The 18226-nt window shown below is 49.8% G+C and overlaps 1 protein-coding gene across 13 annotated transcripts in view; it reads right to left on the reverse strand.

The window, feature by feature from the left end:
- The window catches only part of SETD4 (SET domain containing 4), a 77405-nt gene that overhangs the window by 39449 nt on the left and 19730 nt on the right, over window positions 1–18226 (reverse strand). For 7 of the 13 annotated variants that reach the window (XM_008977673.6, XM_008977675.6, XM_008977681.4 and 4 more), the window contains exons 8-11: window positions 17565–17646; window positions 16336–16416; window positions 13906–14029; window positions 10332–12044 (exon numbers count right to left, since the gene is read on the reverse strand). In XM_008977673.6, coding sequence (XP_008975921.2) covers window positions 11910–12044; window positions 13906–14029; window positions 16336–16416; window positions 17565–17646 — 422 coding nt within the window. In that variant the 3' untranslated portion in view covers window positions 10332–11909. Of the gene's footprint in view, window positions 1–10331; window positions 12045–13905; window positions 14030–16335; window positions 16417–17564; window positions 17647–18226 lie in introns of those variants that run through there. The other 6 variants (XR_010111100.1, XM_034947973.3, XM_034947971.3 and 3 more) reach the window with 2 other exon arrangements.

Consider the following 18226-nt stretch of genomic DNA (forward strand, 5'->3'; position numbering starts at 1 on the left):
AAGACTCCCTGCCTAGACTACATGGTGGCCACCTACTCTTAACATTGAACCACAACCATCAAAAATCACTTGTGGCCAGGTGTGGGTGGCTCACACCTGTAATCCCAGCACTTTGGGAGGCCGAGGCGGTTGGATCATCTAAGGTCAGAAGTTCAAGACCAGCCTGGCTAACATGGCAAAACCCATCTCTACTAAAAAAAATACAAAAAAATTAGCTGGGAGTGGTGGCGTAGTGCACGCCTGTAACCCCAGCTACTTAGGAGGCTGAGGCAGGAGAATCACTTGAACCCAGGAAGTGGAGGTTGTAGTGAGCTGAGATTATGCCACTGCTGCACTCCAGCCTGGGTGACAGAGCACGAAACTGTCTCAAAAAAAACAAAACAAAACAAACAAAAAAAAAACTTGTTATTCCAACCTGAATACTTTTTTTTTTTTTTTTGAGACGGAGTTTCACTCTTTTTGCCCAGGCTGGAGTGCAATGGCGCGATCTCAGCTCACCGTAACCTCCGCCTCCCAGGTTCAAGCAATTCTGTCTCAGCCTCCCGAGTAGCTGGGATTATAGGCGTGAGCCACCGTGCCCTGCTAATTTTGTATTTTTAGTAGAGACGGGATTTCTCCACGTTGGTCAGGCTGGTCTCGAACTCCTGACCTCAGGTGATCTGCCTGCCTCAGCCTCCCAAAGTGCTGGGATTACAGGCATGAGCCACCTCGCCCAGCCTACTCTTTTTTTTTTTTTTTTTTTTTTGAGGCAAAGTCTTGCTCTGGCGCCCAGACTGCAGTACAGCGGCATGATCTAGGCTCACTACAACCTGGGCCTTCCAGATTCAAGTGATTCTCATGCCTTGGCCTCCTGAGTAGCTAGCATTACAGGCATGTGCCACCAAGCCTGGCTAATTTTTGTATTTTTTTAGTAGAGATGGGGTTTTGCTGTGTTGGCCAGGCTGATCTGGAACTCCTGGACTCAAGTGATCCGCCCACCTCAGCCTCCCAAAGTGCTGGAAGTACAGGCATGAGCCACCATGCTTGGCCTCAACCTGAGTTCTCTTAAATAATATCTGCATTCCACATACATAATCACCATCACCAGTGAGGCAACTCCAATCAGATAAACAGTAATGTATACCTTTCTCTACTCCTCCAATTAAAAAAAAAAAAACCTTCAATATAGTGATATTGAATATTGGCCTTATCGAGGTCTTGGTAGCACTCTGTAGATCAACATGCCAAAGAGAAAACAAACTTCCACTCAACACAAAGCCAGAATGGGTATCAATAGCACGGGGCTGGGGAGGAGAAGGGTATCAGGAGGGAAAAAAGCATTATAGCAGCTTCCCGGTTCACAAGTTGAATTTGTCTACACATAAGACCAGATGACAGAGCTTCTGATAAAGTCCAGCTGACCAAAGAAATCATTTCAAGTGAGGCCATCAGCGTCAAGTCATCATGTGATGTTGTACTGAGTCAGTCCACATCACCAGCCATTTGGGGATCTACAGTGTCTCAGTATCCTGTGGACAGAGAAGCTCAAGCGCACCCTGATGGTTTTTTTCACTCTACCTTGAGGCCCCAACCTCTGATCAATCATGCACCTCTAACAAAGATGGGCCAGGCCTCCCCTCGGTCAGCAGAAATGGATTCTTTCCACCTCACCACAAAATACTTCACGTTATTCTAGAAACACCTGGCAGATGAGAAGCTAGGAGTCACAGGATCCGTCCCTCTGTTTGCGTGGGTGGTCAGTTTCAACTCCTTAAAAGCCATCCTTCTGGCCAGGCGCAGTGGTTCACACCTGTAATCCCAGCAACTTCCTAGCACTTTGGGAGTCTGAGATAGGTGGATCACCTGAGGCCTGGAGTTCAAGACCAGCCCCATCTCTACTAAAAATAAAAAAATCAGCCAGGCATGGTGGTGCATGCCTGTAAGTCCAGCTATTGGCGCATGCCTGTAATTCCAGCTACTCGGAGGCTGAGGCAGGATAATTGCTTGAACCTGGGGTGCAGAGGTTGCAGTGAGCAGAGATCGCCCCATTGCACTCCAGCCTGAGCAACAAGAGTGAAACTCTATCTCAAAAAAAAAAAAAAAAAAATCCTTCTTTTGGCCTGCCTGAAACAGCCTGAGTCTACCTGCTATCAATTAGGATAGAAATTGAAACCTGCTACCCGGTGTGAAAAGTTCTTTCCTCCTCAAAAGTAAGGGCTAAATATATGCCTTTATTTGTGGCTCCTCTGTGGGCAGAGCCAGGATGGTTCCTGCACGGTCTCACCCCCTCCTCCTCTCGCCATTACATCTGAGCCACCACTGCCCTCTCCAGCCCCTGCCCCACCTGGCCAGGTCCCTTCCCGAGCAGCTATCACCTTGAAGTGGTGTTTATCTGCCCAAAGGAGAATGTGAACGTTGGCATTTTCTTCCAGGAGAAACACGGAGAGTTGCTTCTGCCTTGTTTGGATGCTACTAATATTTGGGAAAACCACTCTGCTGCCTGACTTGACCGAGCCGCAGTACCCAGGTCAGCTCGGCGGTCCTCTTGCGCCATCTAGTGTACGAAAGGTGGAAGTGGCTCAAGCACGTTGCAAAGTCCCACAGGGATTCCAAGATCCACCTGGTACTTACCAAGCATCAGCCCAAACACTCTGGACACGGAGAGGTGTGGCGCCTTTTAAAGGAGACACGTGGAATTAACATTTGCTAATCACTTCTTGTGGACTGGGCGGGCACTCCAACTGTATTTACTGAGCCAAATGATAAAGAGTTGATCTCTGGATTCATCTGTACTCGACATGAAGTGGTACTATTTAAAAGATCATTTAGGCAGCATGAACTTGTGTAGTATAAGAATTGACACTTGGCCAGGCGTGGTGGCTCCCGCCTATAATTCCAGCACTTTGGGAGGCCAAGGCGGGTGGATTGCCTGAGTTCAGGAGTTCGAGACCAGCCTGGGCAACACGGTGAAACCCCCATCTCTACTAAATACAAAAAATGAGCTGGGTGTGGCAGCATGCGCCTGTAATCGCAGCTACTCAGGAGGCTGAGGCAGGAGAATTGCTTGAACCTGGGAGGCGGAGGTTGCAATGAGCCGAGATCACGCCATTGCACTCCAGCCTGGGCAACAGAGCAAGACTCTATCTCCAAAAAAATTAAAAAAAAAAAAAAAGAGAAAAGAATTGACACTCTCCAGCTTGCCTCCCACACCTCTGAAAACCAGAAAGTTCCAGCTGGGAAAAGGTAAAGCAGCTTGCTCCCATATCCCAGAGGTTCAGAAAGGGAACTTTGGTGACCATCAGTCATGTGGGAGCTTTAAATCTCCACTGCCCCGGCACACCTCAGGCCAACTAGTTCAGACCCCTGCAGTGGGAACCCGGCCTCAGAATTTTTTAAAGCTCCGCATGTGATTCCAGTGAACAGCAAAGCCGCCAACCACTGCTACAGCCTTTACCATCAGAGGCTTGGAAGGCAAAGACGTCCAGTGACACAGGTCTCAGACATGGCACGAGAAGCACAGGTCTACGCTGCCTGTCCCAAACACAGTCGCCTTAGACCCAACCTGCTTCCTCTGTGACATCCCAAACTCTCTTTTATCTGTCAACAGTTTAGTCTCCCTTTGTGATTATCACAGTAAAAACTGGAATCGTTGACTGTCCCAAGCATTACTGAGTGGGGTCTTTGCCGTTCTGGTCTTGGCCTTATCTTCTGAATCTGGGCATTAGGAAGAGATTTCAGGGTTCTGAGCAGTTTCTATGGCACCGAGACAATGCTTTCAACTGCAACAGGAGAGCCTCTCCCCTGAGACGAATTCCACGGAAACGAGAAAAGGCCTGCTTTGGGCTCACTCACCCCTTCTCAGCCCTCTAATAACAGCTATGCCCTGTATGAGATATGAGCTGTCAGTGTGATGAGGAGCGGGCTGTAAAACTGAAATGGGACCATTTGAGGCGAGGCTGCAGCGAGAGAGACTGGCTCACTCTGCCCTGCAGCAGGGCCAGGGAGTGGAGCTGCCTGGTTCCTCCAGAACAGCCTGCAAGGTGAGGTAGTCACTCGGCCTTTCACAAAGCAAAACCAGAGAACATAAACTGCTTGAAGGTGGCGGGTCCCCTCCCTTACCCTAGACTGCCTAACTTAGGAGGTAGAAACAGGTATCACTCACACATCAGAGGCAGGAACTCAGACACCAGACACTGCTGGCTTCTAATCCCTGCCACGTGATGTGGGAGAAGTCATTTGACCCGTCTATGCCTCAGTGTCTTCAACTCTAACAAAAGATGGAATACCTGCCTCATAGAGCTATTGTGACAATTAGATGAGAAAGACGGATATCACACCGGGTACCAGGAGGACACAGTGGCTGTAAGTCCCACTCCACCCTTTTTTTTTTTTTTTTTTTTTTTACAGTCAGGGTCTCACTTATCGCAGGTGGGCGACAACCATTTGAGCCAGTGGCATGCAGGGGTAAAAGAATTTACCAAGACAGCTGTAGGTAAAGAAAGGCAGATTTACGCGAGGAAGAATGAAAACACGTTGTTAGGAGGCAACGGGCAGATCAGCGGAGGAGGAGCTGACTGCCAGAGACAAAGGCTCCTGGAGATTTTATAGGATGGTTTCGGCTACATAGGGCTACGCACAATACTGATAACGCCAGGGCTCAAGGAGCTAACGTGCATTTTTCTATCAGCCAAGGTGTCTGATGATAAACGGAAGTGTTTGATGTTAAGTTGGGTGCAGGAGGATTGTGGGTAATGTACGTTATCTGCACTGGAGGGCTATGTGTCCTGGACCATGAAGAAAGGCAGGCTGGTAACTTATCTGCTTTATCTCTTTAACTCCCTCAGTCCCGCCAGCCTGACTCCTTTGCCCTAAATAGGACTCCACAGATTTGTCATCCAGGCTGGAGTGCAGCTGTGTGATCACAGCTCACTGCAGCTTCGAACTCCTGGACTCATGCCATCCTCCTGCCTCAGCCTCCAGAGTAGCTAGGACTACAGGCATGCAGCACCACACCCAGCTATTTTTTTATTATTTTTTGTAGACACGCGGGGCGGGGGGGTCTCACTATGTTGCCCAGGCTGGTCTCAAACTTCTGGCCTCAAGTGATCCTCCCACCTCGGATAGTAACAGCACCTGCTACTATCTACCTTGTGGAGTGGTAACGTTACATTTTTATTAAATACATTCTATTTTGGGGAGTTTTTTGTTTTTTGTTTTTTTGAGATGGAGTCTCACTCCATCTGCGCTGCAGCGCAGTGGCATGATACCGGCTCACTGCAACCTCTGCCTCCTGGGTTCAAGCGATTCTCCTGCCTAAGTCTCCAGAGTAGCTGAGATTACAGGTGCCCGCCACCACACCCAGCTTATTTTTTGTATTTTTAGTAGAGACAGGGTTTCACCATGTTGGCCAGGATGGTCTCGATCTCCTGACCTCGTGATCTACCCGCCTCGGCCTCCCAAAGTGCTGGGATTACAGGCGTGAGCCACCGTGCCTGGCCCAGTTGTTTTTTTTTTTTTTTTTTTTTAATTTTCTTATAGCCTAATGTTAAAACTACATAGAATAAAAGGATATTAAAACAAGAAAATAGCGAAAGGTTACAACAGGAAGATGAGAAACACCCTCTGAAAGGTGAGAGGGATGAGCACGGGAGAGAAATGTCTGCTGGCGGGGGCAGGTGCTGGCGTACTGTCAGTGGAACTCTAGCATGTCTGGGGGACACTGGCATGTGTTGTGTGGGGACACTGGAGTGTCGTGCGGGGGACACTGGCATGTGTGGGGGACACTGGCGTGTTGTGTGGGGGACACTGGCGTGTCGTGTGGGGGACACTGGCGTGTCATGTGGGGGACACTGGTGTGTTCTGTGGGGGCAATGGCGTGTTGTGTGGGGACACTGGCGTGTCGTGCGGGGACACTGGCATGTCGTGTGGGGGACACTGGCGTGTTGTGCGGGGGACACTGGCATGTTCTGTGGGGGCAATGGCGTGTTGTGTGGGGGACACTGGTGTGTGAGGACACTGGTGTGTTGTGTGAGGGGCACTGATGTGTGGTGAGTCGCTGTCCTACTGTGGGGGGAATCTGATGTGTTGGGGGGGGTCGCTGTCCTACTGTGGGGGGCACTGATGTGCGTGGGGGTCACTGTCCTACTGTGGGGGTCGCTGTCCTATTGTGGGGGCTGCTGATGTGTGGGGGGGTTGCTGTCCTACTGTGGGGGGCACTGATGTGTGGGGGTCGCTGTCCTGTTGTGGGGCACTGATGTGCGGGGGTCGCTGTCCTGTTGTGGGGCACTGATGTGTGGGGGTCGCTGTCCTATTGTGGGGGCTGCTGTGTGTGGGGGTCGCTGTTCTATTGTGGGGGCTGATGTGTGTGGAGGTTGCTGTCCTATTGTGGGGGGCACTGATGTGTGGGGGTCGCTGTCCTACTGTGGGGGCCGCTGATGTGTGGGGGTCACTGTCCTACTGTGGGGCGCTGATGTGTGGGGGTCGCTGTCCTATTGTGGGGCGCTGATGTGTGGGGGTCGCTGTCCTATTGTGGGGCGCTGATGTGTGGGGGTCGCTGTCCTATTGTGGGGCGCTGATGTGTGGGGGTCGCTGTCCTATTGTGGGGCGCTGATGTGTGGGGGTCGCTGTCCTGTTGTGGGGCGCTGATGTGTGGGGGTCGCTGTCCTGTTGTGGGGCGCTGATGTGTGGGGGTCGCTGTCCTGTTGTGGGCCGCTGATGTGTGGGGGTCACTGTCCTGTTGTGGGCCGCTGATGTGTGGGGGTCGCTGTCCTGTTGTGGGCCGCTGATGTGTGGGGGTCGCTGTCCTGTTGTGGGCCGCTGATGTGTGGGGGTCGCTGTCCTGTTGTGGGGCACTGATGTGTGGGGGTCGCTGTCCTGTTGTGGGCCGCTGATGTGTGGGGGTCGCTGTCCTGTTGTGGGGCGCTGATGTGTGGGGGTCGCTGTCCTGTTGTGGGGCGCTGATGTGTGGGGGTCGCTGTCCTGTTGTGGGGGCCGCTGATGTGTGGGGGTCGCTGTCCTGTTGTGGGGCACTGATGTGTGGGGGTCGCTGTCCTGTTGTGGGGCGCTGATGTGTGGGGGTCGCTGTCCTGTTGTGGGGCACTGATGTGTGGGGGTCGCTGTCCTGTTGTGGGCCGCTGATGTGTGGGGGTCGCTGTCCTGTTGTGGGCCGCTGATGTGTGGGGGTCGCTGTCCTGTTGTGGGGCACTGATGTGTGGGGGTCGCTGTCCTGTTGTGGGGGCCGCTGATGTGTGGGGGTCGCTGTCCTGTTGTGGGGCACTGATGCGTGGGGGTCGCTGTCCTGTTGTGGGGCACTGATGCGTGGGGGTCGCTGTCCTGTTGTGGGGCGCTGATGTGTGGGGGTCGCTGTCCTGTTGTGGGGCGCTGATGTGTGGGGGTCGCTGTCCTGTTGTGGGGCGCTGATGTGTGGGGGTCGCTGTCCTGTTGTGGGGGCCGCTGATGTGTGGGGGTCGCTGTCCTGTTGTGGGGCACTGATGTGTGGGGGTCGCTGTCCTGTTGTGGGGGCCGCTGATGTGTGGGGGTCGCTGTCCTGTTGTGGGGCACTGATGTGTGGGGGTCGCTGTCCTGTTGTGGGGGCCGCTGATGTGTGGGGGTCGCTGTCCTGTTGTGGGGCACTGATGTGTGGGGGTCGCTGTCCTGTTGTGGGGCACTGATGTGTGGGGGTCGCTGTCCTGTTGTGGGGGCCGCTGATGTGTGGGGGTCGCTGTCCTGTTGTGGGCCGCTGATGTGTGGGGGTCGCTGTCCTGTTGTGGGGCACTGATGTGTGGGGGTCGCTGTCCTGTTGTGGGGGCCGCTGATGTGTGGGGGTCGCTGTCCTGTTGTGGGGCGCTGATGTGTGGGGGTCGCTGTCCTGTTGTGGGGCACTGATGTGTGGGGGTCGCTGTCCTATTGTGGGGGCTGCTGTGTGTGGGGGTCACTGTTCTATTGTGGGGGCTGATGTGTGTGGGGGTTGCTGTCCTATTGTGGGGGCCACTGATGTGTGGGGGTCGCTGTCCTGTTGTGGGCCGCTGATGTGTGGGGGTCGCTGTCCTGTTGTGGGGCACTGATGTGTGGGGGTCGCTGTCCTGTTGTGGGGGCCGCTGATGTGTGGGGGTCGCTGTCCTGTTGTGGGGCGCTGATGTGTGGGGGTCGCTGTCCTGTTGTGGGGCACTGATGTGTGGGGGTCGCTGTCCTATTGTGGGGGCTGCTGTGTGTGGGGGTCACTGTTCTATTGTGGGGGCTGATGTGTGTGGGGGTTGCTGTCCTATTGTGGGGGCCACTGATGTGTGGGGGTCGCTGTCCTGTTGTGGGGCACTGATGTGTGGGGGTCGCTGTCCTGTTGTGGGGCACTGATGTGTGGGGGTCGCTGTCCTGTTGTGGGGCACTGATGTGTGGGGGTCGCTGTCCTGTTGTGGGGCACTGATGTGTGGGAGTCGCTGTCCTGTTGTGGGGCACTGATGTGTGGGGGTCACTGTCCTATTGTGGGGGCTGCTGTGTGTGGGGGTCGCTGTTCTATTGTGGGGGCTGATGTGTGTGGGGGTTGCTGTCCTATTGTGGGGCACTGATGTGTGGGGGTCGCTGTCCTGTTGTGGGGCACTGATGTGTGGGGGTCGCTGTCCTGTTGTGGGGCACTGATGTGTGGGGGTCGCTGTCCTGTTGTGGGGTGCTGATGTGTGGGGGTCGCTGTCCTGTTGTGGGGCGCTGATGTGTGGGGGTCGCTGTCCTGTTGTGGGCCGCTGATGTGTGGGGGTCGCTGTCCTATTGTGGGGCGCTGATGTGTGGGGGTCGCTGTCCTGTTGTGGGGCACTGATGCATGGATACACTGGCCGGGCTGGAGAAAGATGCATTGTCCCTGCTCCTTCCTTCCTCCGCTTTGTTCCTTTTAGTTCCCACAGGACTTTCTGGACTGTGGGAGAAAGCTCTTTTACAAGGGATCCCACAGGTGGCATTCCTGACAAGGCTGTTCAAATATCAGCCCACAAGTCACGGGTTCTGTTACACGTTCCCCCTCGGGACAAAACCTGCCGCCCAGCATTTACCTATAGTACGGAAGGCAGCAGCTGACCACCAAGGAGGAGCCAGAATCGCCTCTGCTGGACCCCATGGGCCCTCAAGGGGCACGGCCAGGAGTTTCGGTGAGAAAGCCATTTTCACACAATTACAGACCTATTTCCTCAAACATCACTGCCAGCCTCCACAGAGGAGGGCCTATCCTATTCTTAGCTGGAAAGATGATCGAGGAATGCCTCCAATCGCCCTTAACTTCTTGCTGTCTGTCCCCTCGGGCCAAGTCAGCAGTTGGAGGTGTACCACCCAAACTCAGAACTAGACACCAACAGGGGTGCGAGTCCTTAGGAGCCTCAGGCCCACCCAAAGCACCAGCAAAGAGAAAACCAAGAAAGAAAGATGGCTAGGGGGAGTCCGGGGAGGGCGGTGGTGATTAGAGAATAAGGAAGAAAATAGCGCCGTTGGTTAAACAGCACTGCACGCTGCCTCGCCCTAGATGGGGACAGATGGGTTTGCTGCCCTAAGAATGACTTGACAAGAACAGCCTGCCACCAGAGTCTTTTGAGTCCAAAACAAAAGAGCAGCCGAAAGGAAGCGTATGGACTGTGAGCGGTGGTTTCACCCTGTGGCCAGACTGCCCAACAAGGGGCCACAGGTTTCTTGCAAGGGGTCCGTGACTTCACATAACTAGCATTGTCTAGTCTCATACTACTATTCTTCGAATAAATGCAGATCTGCTGTGCTGATGGAGTATTACTCAGCTGTAAATACATGCAGATCTGCTGTGCTGATGGAGTATTACTCAGCTGTAAATACATGCAGATCTGCTGTGCTGATGAACTATTACTCAGCTGTAAATACATGCAGATCTGCTGTGCTGATGGAGTATTACTCAGCTGTAAATACATGCAGATCTGCTGTGCTGATGAACTATATTAGTTGTACATGTTTCTGGGCAGCTGCTTTTTGTCACTGTGTATTTTTTAATTTTGCTTTATTATATTTAGAGACAGGGTCTCACTCAGTTAGTTGTTGCCCAGGCTGCAGTACAGTAGCACGATCCTGGCTCACTGCAACCTCAAACTCCTGGGCTCAAGCCATCCTCTGGCCTCACCCTTCCGAGTGGCTGCAGCTACAGGCACGGACCACCCTGCCCAGCTCATTTTTTAAATTGTTTTGTAGGAACGGGATTGGGGGGCGGGGGGACTCATTACATCACCCAAGCTGTTCCTGAACTCCTGGGCTCAAGAGATCCTCCCACCTCAGCCTCCCCTAAAGTGATCACAGGTGTGAGCACCACACCCACCCGCTGCGCATTTTTTTCTAATCACTGGACAAGGAAAGCACAATGACCATGCAGGGTCTGCAAAGTTTTTAATGTTCAAGGGGCTGTCCGTTTTGAAAGGTGAAAAGGAATTAACATATTTAGGTCCACTCATAGGGAAGAGGAAAAAGAAATTCTGGCCTAGCACAGGGGTCAGGAAACTATGGCCCACCACCTGTCATTGTCAGTAGTTTCCCTGGAGCCCGGCCATGCAAATGGTTGACGTGCTGCCGATGGCCGCTCTGCAGAATCGCTGGCACTAAGACCACAGGTCCAGAAAGCTTCAAATGGTTACTATCGGGCCCTCCACAGAAGTCTGCCCACTCTCCATACAGCATATGATGAAATACACTGCATTATACTGAATATTGAAAAAAAATATACTGCAGCTATTGAAAAATAAACACAAAGTGTATATACAAACAGGGAAAGATGTTCAAGGAATCATGAGAAAGTTTTATTTTAAACTCTGCCTGCCTCCTGAGGTCAGCAGGTCCCGTTCATTTGGTTTCACTAGGCTCCAATGAGAAAGGAATTTGAGTTCTTGGGAAGAATGAACCCTGGGAGGGTAAACAGGACTCTGGGCAACACTGTCTAAGCGGCGTCCCCAGCACGGGCCTGAACAGGACCAGCAGCCCCTCCGTGACTTACGCAGGCAGTTCCAAGGCCACAGGCCGCTGAGAGCTGTGCAGGAAGCTCTCCCCACCCAAGGTCTGCGCGGTATCAAAACTCAAGAATAAGAACAGAAGCCAAACCACCACCATGGTTTGCCATCAGCTGACCTACACTGAACCCCAGAATCAAGCAGACAGGCCCACCACGGCCCAGCTGTGCAGGATGAGCCAGCTCCCCAGGTGGAAAGGCCTGCCCAGGAAAGTCGCCAGAACAAAGCAGAAAGAGCCGCTGGCTGAGCTAGTCATTCTTCCCAAGTGAATAATTAGGCAAGCGCCACCTTGAGAGGCCAGGAGCATGCTTAGAGGACATTCCCTCCTCCTGGAAGCTGTATGTCCCCTAGGGGGCTCTTCAACACCCACCTCAGTGCAGCCACACAGGGAAGGGCTGGCGTCTGGGCCACCCTGGCGGGGACCCAGGACTACCTCACACTGCCCCACACCCACCGCCAATCTGCCCCTTAACCCAATGGTATCAGAGCATCTTAAAAGCACAACCACTAGACTCTGATAGCTGCTGTGTCAGATAAGAAGCAGGCCCCGTGGTGACAGACCACACACGGACGCAGCTGGCTCCTGGCTGCCTCACAGTCCGCCTCTCTCCTCACAGTTCAGCACTTTATTCGGAAGAGCATTAGACCTGCCATCCAGACAGCTTGTCCACCTTCACTCACAGCCTCACAATCCCAGAACCTGTGCTGCCCCCTGCAGAAATCCTGCATGTCCTGGGGGCAGCCACCACCCCAGCCCATGATGACGCTCTTCAAAATTAACTTTTGTTTCTGTAGGAAAAGCAAAAGGATTAAGTTCCTAATTGTTGAGTAGACACAACTCATCGACTCTGAACTATGTAAATTTAGTCCATCAAACCTTAGTCTAAAATGTGTGACTAACACCCACCAGAGGAGGTGACCAAATGCGCTTCGGTGAAATCAGGTAAAAGCTGTTTGCAAACTGTGCAGGGTCTCGGCAGATGCCCTGAGAATCTTTAGCTCTTCCGTCCACAAGGATTCCACCAACGTTAGTTGGTTTATCAGGGCCTCTTTTTCATCCTTCATATGAGACACCTGAAAGTTATTTTTTAATTATTGTTATTGTAGTAAAACATATATATATATTTCACAGAACGTACCTTTTTAACTAATTTTAAGTGTATGGTTCAGCAGCATGAAGTACATTCACATTGTTTAGATCCACTGCCACTCTCCAGCTCCAGAACTTTTTCTATCACCCAAACAGAAACTCTACAACCATTCATCAATAACCCTATTCCCCTCTTCCCCAAACCCCCTGTCATCTCTACTCCACTCTCTGTCTCTACGAACTCACCTGTTCCAGGAACCTCACAGAAGTGGATCATACAGCATTTGTCCTTTTGTGTCTGGCTTATTTCATTTCCAATAATGTCTTCAAGCTTCATTAAAATCACTCTTTAAATCCCAGGCATGTTTTCTTACGAATAAGCTGATTTCTCATTTAACTAAAACATTTACTAAATAAACACATCAATGAGAAAGAATGCTTGAAGTCACATAGTAACTTTTACTTTTTGCCTTTTAATAAAAAGTAAAGGCAAAGATATGGAATCAACCTAAGTATTCATCAACAGATGAATAAAGAAAACGTGGCATATATACCCAGTGAAGTCCATTCAGCCTTATAAAAAAGGAAATTTTGTCATTTGTGACAACATGGATGAACCTGGAGGACATGCTGTCACACGGCAATAAGCCAGCACAGAATGACCAATATTGCACGATCTCACTATACGTGGACTCTAAAATCATCAAACTCATAGAAGCAGGGAGTCAAATTGTGGTCACCAGAGGCTGAGGGGTTGGAGGGGGATTAGGGAGATGTTGATCAAAAGACACCAAATTTCAGCTGGACCAGAGGATTAAGTTCAAGAGATCTATGGTACATCGTGGTGACTACAGTTAGTAACAATACATTATGTACATGAAAATTGCTAAGTGCAGATTTTAAGTGTTCTCACCACAAAAAAAATAAGTATATGTGATCATGCATGTTAAATAGCTTGATTTAGCCATCCACAATGTATACCTATTTTAAAACATCATGTGGTCCACTATAAATATTTTACTGACCAATTAAAAATAAAGAGGCCAGGTGCGGTGGCTCATGCCTGTAATCCCAGCACTTTGGGAGGCTGAGGTGGGCGGATCACCTGAGGTCAGGAGTTTGAGACTAGCCTGCCCAACATGGTGAAACCCTGTCTCTACTAAAAATACAAAAATTAGCCAGATGTGGTGGCGGGCACCTGTAATCCCAGCTACTCGGGAGGCTGAGGCAGGAGAATCACTTGAACCCAGGAGGCGGAGGTTGCAGTAAGCCGAGATCGTGCCATTGCACTCCAGCCTGGGAGACAGAGCAAGACTCTGTCTCAAAAAAAAAAAATAGAAAAGAAAAAGAAAAAATAAAAATAAAGAAAAAAATTGAGAGAAAAAGCATAGGTACTATGTTAACAGTCAAAAATGGAGCCCAGATGTGGTGGTTCAGGCCAGGCGCAGTGGACACTTGTAATCTCAGCACTTTGGGAGGCTGAGGCGGGTGGATCACTTGAGGTCAGGAGTTCGAGACCACCCTGGCCAACATGGTGAAACCCCGTCTCTACTAAAAATACAAACATTAGCTGGGCATGGTGGCGGGTGCCTGTAATCCCAGCTACCCGGGAGGCTGAGGCAGGAGGATCGCTTGAACCTGGGAGGTGGCCATTGCACTCCAGCCTGGGCAACAAGAGTGAAACTCCATCTCAAAGAAAACAAAAATAGAGATTACATCAACATTTATTTATTTAAGGCACTAAACAATGCTCTTATGAAATGCACTATCCCTAATAACATGTACAAAACAAGGAACTGCCAAATCAAGACACTTCTTTAAGGATGTCATATTCTAGAAACATACCTTTTGAAGCACAGCATTAGTCTCTTCTATGAAATAATAGCATATTTTCTGGGCTATGTCCAAACTTGTCTTCTCATTCGTATCTGAAATTACCTCCCCAAGAAGTACTTTTTTCCAGCATGTACTAGAACCAAAATGTTCCATGACACAATTTTAGCAGGCTCTCAAAAAACAGACTTTTTTGTTTCAGTGCAACACATAAACTCCCTCTCCTATTTCTCCAGAAGCATAATACAACTCATTCCATAAGCAGATTCCCCAAACCTCCACGCCACTTGCAGCTCCCATGTGGAAGCCGACCAGGTAATGAGAAAGGAGGAGGAGGAGCTGAGAATAAAAAGCACGGGGGGGTGGGTACTCTCTGCAGGCAAGGGCTGAATGTTATTATCATCACAAACCTGTGTCTGACCCATGAGTGAATGAAGTCCCGTTCCCGGCCATGGGAACGAAGCCAGTGACAGAACAGGAGGGCGAGTCCACAGCCGAAAGGCAGAGGACTAAGGAGCAAAGGCAGGAGTTTTCCTTCAAGTGACCGTCTGTCCAAAATAGTAGCAAACTGGGCACAATTCACAAAGCCAAATGCTCCATGTCTGGAAGGAGGAATCTACAGCAAGCCTCTATCCCCATGCAGGTCATTCCAGTGCTCTACTACAAAGGTTCGCAGGAAACGGGGCTCAGTCAGCAGGCAGGGCCCACTCTGGAAGGTCTGCTGTGGCAGGTGCAAGGGAGCCACAGCAGGATGCGGAGCAGAGGTGGCAGCGCCAGACCTAGACACTAGAAAGAAGAACTACCGGGAGAAAGACGACGGAGGACCGGATTCTGAACACCGAGAATCTGGAAGTGGAAGTGGCTTCGAAGGGGAGGAAAGATGGCTGCTGTGGAAGTAAACAGGAGCCCATTAGATTCAGAACAGCTGGCAAGACACAGCCCGGAATAGTCTCAGAAGGCTTCAGTTTCAGAGATGACAGGTGAAATGAGTTCTCAGTAAAGAAAAAGGAAATGACTGTGTGTCAGGCATGGTGTTCATGAATAACCATTACCTAATTTAATCTTCACAGTTACCTAGCAAAGAAAGCACGATTATCCGCATGCTAGACTCAAAGAAACACTCAGCAAAGTTGAAGCACTCACCCTGAGTGACAGAGCTAGTGAGGCAGAAAGAACTGAAACACGCCCCAGCCAGAGCCCCACACGTGCTTCCTCCACACCCACTCAGTAAGCGGTAACTCAAATGCAAGAAAAGAGGCCTAAGGAAGACCTCTGGGAAACAGCCAGTTGTTGTATTTAATTTTAGGCTGAAGTGTCCGAAAAGGACTCATACCTTGTTGCCAGAAGGATTTAAAGAAGCTAACATAAGTACACACAAAATAAAAGGTAAGATGAATGAAGGCAGAAAACAAGACAAAGGAAGACAAAAGGAGAAAAGACAAGACACAGCAGGAATGGGCCAGTGCGAAACCGCATGCCCCAACACTAGGTACGTTTGCATGCACCTCAGATTTGCCTCTCAGTTTTCCAGTGAACAAGGAAAAGAAGGAAACATCAGTTAAAGAATTCATAGTATCTGTAAGATAAAAACACTCCATTTGCTAAGAATAAAAACAAAAACTATGTCTAGTGTTGAGACCAGAGAGAAATTTTACTCCAAAAGTTCCTAGAGAAAAAGAAGGAAGCAACATCATCTCATCCAAAAGAAGAACAGGCGTCACTGAAGGGGCACCGTCTGCTCCCAGGCACTGTGCCTCATCTCAGTCAGTCCTCCCAACTGCTCAAGGACAGCCTGCACCATCTTCAAGAGGTTCTCCCTGGATATCTAGCAGCAGAAGGTTGAAGGCTGCTCTCCCTGCCAGGGACTCAGGCTGAAGCTGCCCCTACACTGGGTACAGCACAGCTGGATGTGTCGACAGGGGGCTGCAGGGAGCAGGACTGACAGCAGGCAGGAACATGAGGGAGGCTGGCCAGGATGCACACCCACACCGGGGGCTCCCCGACCTGCCTCCCCCATGGAAAAGTCCAGCTCTTCAGCCAGGTTTCTGGATCTCCCCAAGGCAGGACCGACGTTAGGGACTCTAGCTCTACTTGTCCTGGGCAAAACCTACCTACTCTGAGACTTTCCTCTGAACAGTGCTAATGCCCACACTTTTTAAAGGATTTCAGGTCACCAGGAGGAAAATATGAGTAGAAACAAAAAAAAATTATCAAAACTATGTATTCTGAGTCTAAAACCAGAATTCCAAAACGGTTAAAACTTAGAAATGAAACATTCACTACATGGGCAAGTTACATAATGAGAAAGCAACTCCAATGTATGACATTCCTTTTTCCTCCCTGGCTGGGTATCTGAATGCAAGCCAAAAACAAACAAACCAACCCTCCAAAGTTATATCTAGCCTGTTGCTACAGCTTAAGACCAACACATGTGAAACTTACAATTTCTCAGCTTCCAGACATAACAACTTAAGGGCTGTGAGTAGCCTCCAAGATGGTCCATCCCATCCAAATGTCAAATTTCTGAAGTAGAAAAACAAATAATGACAAATCCATCATTTCAGTATTTCATGACCTCATAGCAAATGACTGAAGAGCCAAACACCTTTTTAAAGAGGTTGCTAAATGTCATGTAACCTGCAATCTTGGCCAAAGGACAAGAGAAAATCAGTCTGCAAATACTTAAGAAGAAAGCCTAAGTAACAGAAAATTCTCTCCCCATTTTTTTTCTAAAGAGTAAACAGCTGGCCGGGCGCAGTGCCTCACGCCTGTAATCCCAGCACTTTAGGAGGCCGAAGCAGGTGGATCACAAGGTCAGGAGATCGAGACCATCCTGGCTAACACGGTGAAACGCCATCTCTACTAAAAATACAAAAAATTAGCTGGGCGTGGTGGCAGGCGCTTGTAGTTCCAGCTACTTGGGTGGCTGAGGCAGGAGAATGGTGTGAACCCGGGAGGCGGAGCTTGCAGTGAGCTGAGATTGCGCCACTGCACTCCAGCCTGGGCGACAGAGCAAGACTCCTTCTCAAAAAAAAAAAAAAAAAAAAAAAAAGAGAAGCTTAAACATGGATGAGGGGCCGGAGGCAGGGCCCATGCACAGGAGTTCCCAGTAAGAGAAACACTTAAGAACTGGAACTACCCTGGGCATCCCACTGATGGCAGCCACCACTGCCAGGCTGCTCTCACACCATGGCGGGATCATTTCAAACTTCATTTCATCCAGAAAAGAAAATCTGAAAGGGAGAGCCTTGAACCCTGTTTAGCCACTTGGCATGGAATCACCTCGCTACCCACCTACCCCAAGAACCTGCACCATGTTGCCAGGTGCGTGGGCTCTCCTGAGGCCCAGCCTGGCCTTTCCACATGACCACAAGGGAGACAGACTCACCCTGGGCCACCCATCAACACATCCAAGCTCTCTTTTGGTACCATAATTTAATATTTCTAGCTTGTATCTTATGTCCCTAAAGAAGTTTCTTTCAAGTGTCTTATACTCCTTTTGTCCTCCACAACATCAAGCGCAGTTTTACTGCACATAGTAAGTGCTCAATACCTACCCGTCAGCTGATACAGGGTCAGGAGGGGTCTCACCCCCATGGAAAATTTAACCCCAGGTTTTCCATGAAAATTTCCTAAAGGAATAATTTTAAGAGGGAAAGAGAAACACTTACTCTATATAGCCATGATCCTTTAAAATAGAAATCTTTTTGTCCATCTGTTTATCTGTTGATGGAAGATATTTAACAAGTATTTCTATATTAAAAAAAAAAAATCAGACTGTTAGGGCATAAATTTGGACAAAAGTATGTCTCCCTTCCCTTCTCAACTCACTTCCTTTCCCTTTAGCAACCCAGACATGCATAAACAGTTCCACCTAATTCACACAAAGGAAATCTACTCTTCAAGTCCAATTCAGTCACATCAGTACTGAGTGCCTGAAAGGCCATAAGAATTTCAAGGCTGGAGGACTAAACACGCATAACCTCAGCTCCTGCTCCCACTAAGTAAATCCACCAAAAACAAGCAGGTCATTAGGACATCAGCATGACTGTTGAAAACTTACAGTCAACAAAAGTAGAGGCCCTGCAAAAACATGAGGAAAGGTTTACAATACTGAGCTTTTTCCAAACCAGAATTCAAAGTAGTCTGGATATTAGTGACTGCAACTACAAAAAACTTAAAGTAAATATGCACAAATTAACAAAGCTATTTGGAGAAGCAGGGTAATAAGGGATTTTTCTATTTTATTTTAAAAATGTAAATATAACTAAAATATAATTTTTGCTCAAATTAATTTATTCAACAAATGAATACTTCATGGACATCATTATTG

Source organism: Pan paniscus, chromosome 22 (assembly GCF_029289425.2).
Source record: "Pan paniscus chromosome 22, NHGRI_mPanPan1-v2.0_pri, whole genome shotgun sequence".
NCBI lineage: Eukaryota > Metazoa > Chordata > Mammalia > Primates > Hominidae > Pan > Pan paniscus.